Here is a 6,305-nt window from a genome sequence, read left to right as displayed (position 1 = left end):
CTGACTCTACAATTTACAATAAAAAAATTTGGTATAAATAATCACAAATGTTTAAACAAAATTAAATGTTATTAAAAATAATCTCAATCATTAATAAAAATATCATCTACTTAATAATTATAAAATCTATTTAATTTAATATATGAAATTAAGAATAAATAATATTAACAAACACATAATTCTATTAATGATAATATTAACAATTAAGATAAAAGGATATTATGAGAAATGATGGGGAGAATGATTGATACTCACTGCAACTAAAGCAGTGTGGCCATAAAAATTAAATGGCTGGTAAATGTTGATAGGCATCAATACATTGACTTAATCATCATACATCTCAAGTTACTAAAATTTAAAAAATTATAAGAATTAAACAAATTGTAGCTTTATTTAAAATAACTATTATTATTAATGATAAAAAATTAATATATCACTTGAAGATATATACATGTTAAAAAAAATGTGTAACAAGATTCTTGATCATGGAGATTCACCCCCACTTTATCATGGAGATTATTAATCTGTAAATAAGCTTTGTTACAATACTATGGGTCGATATCATGGCTTATCAATATCACATACCAAAAAATCATAACTCATTTCATATGAAACTTGCTCATGTGGAAAAATTTTCTAATTAATGAATTTAATTAAAAGGGAAAAAAACTTAACTACTTTGAAAATAAATCTCAGCCTTCGATTTGTGTATACTATAAAGAATAATTTATAAATAGACTATGTTACAATACCATGAATTAATTAATATCACATGCCCAAAAATATAACTCATTTCATAGACATTTCATGTGACATTTTTTTAATTAATAAATTGAATTAAAAAAGAAAAATAGACATAACTATTTTGAAATAAATTTTAGCTTTTTATTTAAGTATACTACTAAAAAAATTTCTATAAAGATTAAATACTTACAATATGGTTAACAAAATTAAAATTCTAGAAACTTAATTATTATGGTTAATAAAATTAAAATTCTAAAATCCCTATTCCAAAAAACATGTTTATATACATAATTATAATATATATATATATATATATATATATATATATATATAAAGTGAGTGAGTCTAATAGTTAAGAATATGTGTCTCTTTTTAAGAGGTCACAGATTCAAAACTATAAGTCCTTTATCTCACAAATAAAAAATTCTTATATACCAATTTAATGTATAATTTAATCATAATGTTAAAAGCAAATAATAATAATATATTAAAATTCTTATATACCAATTTAATGTATAATTTAATCATAATGTTAAAAGCAAATAGTAATAATATATAAATGTTTAAAAACCATACATATCCCATATCCTAAATTGGGGAGGCTGCAAAGCAAGGGAATGTGCACTTGCATATAACCATAATTAAGTCGAAGGAGGCTGCAAAGGAAGGGAATGTGCACTTGCATATATCCATAATTCATTTGGACCCTAGCAAAGTTGTTTACAGGTCAAAATACGTTTACCCCCAATCTAAACTGCCAGACCATTACGAAGGGATATCATTTAAAACATGCATACATACCTATCTCTTTTAATAATTGTTTATAAGGATCATCATAGTTTTGGAATTTGCATCACAGAATACAGAGGCTGAGTGAGTTGGGGATAAGATCACTTTTAAGTGTTTGACACGTAGTAGACTGAGTTCGGAACGAATCTTGCAAAACCTGTATTGTGTATACCACCCAAGTAACAACTGTGTACCAGTTAGATTACTATAAATACAAAGGCAGGGCAGGCCTAAATTACCATGCCAAGCCAATTCAATTCAAGCATCATGGCCACTCAAGCACCAGTTGTCTTCGTCCTTTATTGCATTTTGGGTGTAACTCTTCTCATCATGTTCCCAAGTTTAGCGTTAGGTTGCCCCAGCTGTGTCCATCAATCTAACACCAGCTGTGTCCATCAATCTAAACTAGCCTATTATGCTTACCAAGGGGCAGTTGATGGTATTGACTTTATTGCTATCTGATTTTATTCTTAAATATTTTCAAAATCTTATTTTTCAATAATCATGCCATTCATGAAGTAATCACTTTGTTTGATATTATTGATGCAGTTGGCGCCTGCGGATATGGATCATTTGCAGAAACTCTCTATGGCGGGAATGTAGGAGGATCCAGCCGTGATCTCTACAGAAATGGCGTTGCGTGTGGCGCATGCTATCAGGCAAACCCTACAAATATTGCATAGTCCTTATTGGCCTTGAAGATTTTAGACATTCTGTGTTGCATCTGGACATATATATTATAATCTAACGTAGGGATTTGCCAGATATTACAGTGAATACCATGTTTTAATTATTCCAGATTTCATCCTGGACTTTGCAGATGAGATGCACAGACTCCAAATTATGCACCAAGTCAGGGACTACAATAGTGGTTACGGACTTCACAGAGAGCAGCCAAACAGATTTTGTTGTAACCCGCAGCACATTCTCAAGCATGGCACTACCAGGTCAGGGGGACCAGCTTCTGAAGGCCGGGATTATAGATATCGAATATAAAAGGTAATTAGAGCATGGCCTTAATCTGTTTCTTACACATCCAGCCCAGTAGGGGGTTAACATGTCATTAATTAATATCTCTAAATGTATGTATATTTCTGAACCTGATTGACAGGGTCCCTTGCCAGTACAAGGACCAGAATATGTCGGTGAAGGTGGACAAACTGAGCCGGTATCCTAACTATCTTGCTGTGCAATTTCTGTACCAAGGAGGCCAGACAGACATAGTTTCTGTGGATGTTGAGCAGGTACGTAGTTTATGACGGTGCAGTTAGTAAAGTTTTAAGTGGGGAGATTTGGTTTTCACAAATATTCAGTTTAATCCAGAGTAAAACTATATATATATGTTTAAAAACTACTCCAGACAAAATTTCTTCAGTTGAGTTAATAAATTAATTAATTAATTAATGCAGGTCTGTATGAATTTGTAATATGTTTGTAGGTGGGTTCTTCTGAGAAGCATGACTTGAAGCGAAACTATGGCGCAGTTTGGGACATAGAGAATCCGCCAGAGGGTCCTCTGCAGTTTGGATTTGTGACACTCAGCGGGAACAATAGGAAAAGTGTGTCGCCGACAAAGTCTGTGCTTCCCTCTGACTGGAAGGTAGGGGGTGTTTATGATTCTGGACTTCAAATCAATGACGTTTCTTTGGAGAAGTGTAGTCAGCGTCATGACAACAACGGTGGATGGGGCGACTCAGCAATACCATGAACAGACGTATAAAAATTGTCAACTGCGATCGTACATGGTTGAATCCATGGATTCAAGAAGCTAATGGGGAAACTCAGATCGCTTTGTCTTTGAATCAACGTTGTAGAGAAGTCATATCACCACTTTGTATATGTAATAAGTGTTATAAATAAAGTTTCGCAGGTTGGCGTAATTTGTTTGATCAACTGCAAATAATGATGGGATGAAATGCATAGTAATAGTATAACTGTTATAATATTGGATGAATTATAAATATCAATATTATAACTGTTATATTTTAAACCGTAATAAATTTGAAATTAACAATAATTTATTCAAGTTTCATGGATTATAAATAAGATAACTCTCATGTATTGGGAAAACCCACATCAGCACTTCTTTCATTTCGGGCAGAAATTAGACAAGCTTGAACTTGTGAGCTCAACCTCTAATCGTTCTTTTCACAAGGGATGAATTTATTTCCTATTTAATAAAAAATATTATTTTATATATATTGCTATTCATCTGTTCCCAAAATTGTCTCACCACTTTTGTATGAAACTAGTTACGGTTTTATAAAGCTCTTGTTTATCCATTAGCAAGATCTTTGTTTACATGTTAACAATGTTAACTGATTTTTCAATGTGAATCTAATGATGTCTAACATCAATGTGTTTTTTTAAGAGAAGAGTAAGGTTTTTGGCAAGATGGATTACATTTTGATTATCACAATTCAATACATATTTTTCTTGCTGCAAGTCCACTTTTCCATGAACCACCAAATTCAAATCATTTCCTTGCATCCTTTAGTAGTATATTCAGCCTTTGTAGTAGAAAAACCCACCACATTTTGTTATCTTATAGCTCCTCGAAATGTGTTTATGTAACTTGTTGTGGATTTTCTAGAATTCATGTCACCTCCCATATCAACATCTTTGGATGTTTCATGAAGAACACACATTATTACTCTAGAAGCACTAATACAATATGATGATTCACCATGGAAACCTACATATAAAAATCTATAAATCCTTCCAATAAGGTATCAATTCTTCAAAATCACAAATAATAAAATTGATCCTTTAATGTATCACAACATACATTTAACCACATTTCAATGTTCCTTACTTGGATTTGTAAGAAACTTACCACTCACATTGAATGTGCAATGTTAGGGCAAGTGCATGCCATTGCATACATTAAACTTCATACAGCTTAAACATATAAAATCTTGGAAATTTCTTATTTTTCTTCAATGTTACAGGGGTGGTGTACTTACAGGTTTTTCTTTAGCCACATTAAAACTTTTCAATACATTTCCAAGATATTTCCTATGTGATAACCATAATTTCTTTATTTCTATGTCAAGTATAATTTGCATCCCCAAATTTGGCATGCAACTCCTAAATTCTTCAAGGAAAAAACATGGTCTAGCTCTTCTTTTAATCCATTAATCATCAATTTATCTTTTCCAACCATCACATGTCATCAATATATAATAATAAGGTATTGAAATTGTCATTTTCATCTCTCTTAACATATACAATGATCTGCATTTAATCTTTTAAAACCATGTTCAAGCATAAAATAGTCAAACTTTTTATGGTATTGATGGGAGCTTGTTTCAGCCCATATAGACTCTTCTTTGACCTACAAATCAAATATTTTTTACCCTTTTAAACAAAACCTTCTGGTCATTCCATAACTATCTCCTATTCCAAATCGACATGTAGGAAGGTTGTATTGACATCTAATTGTTCTAATTCTAAATCTAGAGCAACTACAAGACCAAGTACTATTTGTATTGATGACATTTTAACAAATGGGGAAAATATCTTTAAAGTTAGTACCTTTTTCTTGTCCAAATATTTTCACCACTAATATTACTTTGAACCTTCATTTAGTTAATCCTTTCCTTCATGTTCTATTCGGTACACTGACCTATTCTTTAAGACCTTTTAGCCTTGTGATCTTTCACCCAAATCTCATGTCTTATTTTCATGTAAGCATTTTATCTCCTCTTCCATAGCCTTTTTCCACTTCATACCATTTTCTCCTTCACATGCTTCTTGCAAACAAGTAGGTTGACCTTCATTAACAAATCAAATATAGAGTAAGGGGAAATACCTTTGTGAAGGTTTATGTGGCCTCGTAGACGTGTGAAATGACAAATTTTGTAGTGATATTTCTCTTAATGGTTGATTATTTTCTTCTTCGTGTTCTTCTTATTATTGTTCTTCATTTTCAATTTCCTGCTCATTATTTCCATGAATTCCTTATTGTAATGTTGGCTGATTTTTGTGTTGTTCCTCAACAAATTTATGTTTCTGCACATCTTTGTTAACAACTTAAAAAAAAAATATTCGTTAGATTTTAAGCTTATGTGGTCTCCTTTTGGAAAAATGTGATTCAGATCATCACAATATTATGTACATCTTGTCAACATTTCGAATCCCAAAGGAGATCCATCTTCAGGACAAAAACTGAGTGATTGATTGAAAGAAGAGTTAACCGACCGAAAACCGAATAAATACCTAATGAATGAACAAAAATATTAAAAAACTTACTAATTCCAAAACTTAAATAAAACTAAACCTACATTAATAAAATGAATATAAAATAAATAATAATTAATTATAAACAGTTAATCTATTTTAATTTTAATTAATTTATAAGTAATTAATAATTTTATTTAATTTAGAAAAAATTAATAATTTATAAGTAATTAATAATTTTATTTAATTTAGAAAAAATTAATAACTTTATACGATGAAATTGATAAATAATAAATTAGCTTTATTTATAAATAATTTTTATTAATTGAAAATATTAATATTAATAAATTATTTATTTATTTATTTTATAATAAATTTATGAAAATGGCTTGAAACCTAATTCATTTATATAATAATAATAATAATAATAATAGAATTTTAATTTATTGTTGAAATAGATAATTATTAATAAAAATCAATTTTACTTATAAATTAATTAATTTTTAGTAACTAATTATTTTTTTTAAGCTGTGGTTCACGATCACTGAGTGGTCACTACATCCACGGGAAATATCGGGGCAGTTCCACCT

At 30.1% G+C, this 6,305-nt stretch overlaps 2 protein-coding genes across 2 annotated transcripts; both read left to right on the top strand.

Annotated features, from left to right (window-relative positions):
- The first annotated feature begins 1,760 nt into the window (after positions 1-1,760).
- Positions 1,761-2,238, top strand: LOC149206258 (expansin-like A1). Its single transcript, XM_089395374.1, has 2 exons — positions 1,761-1,972; positions 2,083-2,238. The coding sequence occupies exons 1-2, from the start codon at positions 1,774-1,776 to the stop codon at positions 2,214-2,216; spliced, it is 333 nt and encodes a 110-aa protein (XP_089251500.1). The 5' UTR covers positions 1,761-1,773; the 3' UTR covers positions 2,217-2,238.
- A 95-nt stretch (positions 2,239-2,333) lies between these two features.
- On the top strand, positions 2,334-3,413 carry LOC149206257 (expansin-like A3). Its single transcript, XM_089395373.1, has 3 exons — positions 2,334-2,532; positions 2,645-2,777; positions 2,972-3,413. The coding sequence occupies exons 1-3, from the start codon at positions 2,354-2,356 to the stop codon at positions 3,239-3,241; spliced, it is 582 nt and encodes a 193-aa protein (XP_089251499.1). The 5' UTR covers positions 2,334-2,353; the 3' UTR covers positions 3,242-3,413.
- Positions 3,414-6,305: the final 2,892 nt, after the last annotated feature.

The sequence above is a fragment of the Pinus tabuliformis genome, chromosome 1_2 (assembly GCF_031772625.1).
Source record: "Pinus tabuliformis cultivar Carrire ecotype Pingquan chromosome 1_2, CPIR1, whole genome shotgun sequence".
Classification (NCBI taxonomy): domain Eukaryota; kingdom Viridiplantae; phylum Streptophyta; class Pinopsida; order Pinales; family Pinaceae; genus Pinus; species Pinus tabuliformis.
Note: the sequence above shows the minus strand (reverse complement) of the source record. Positions and strands in the feature narration are given on the sequence as shown.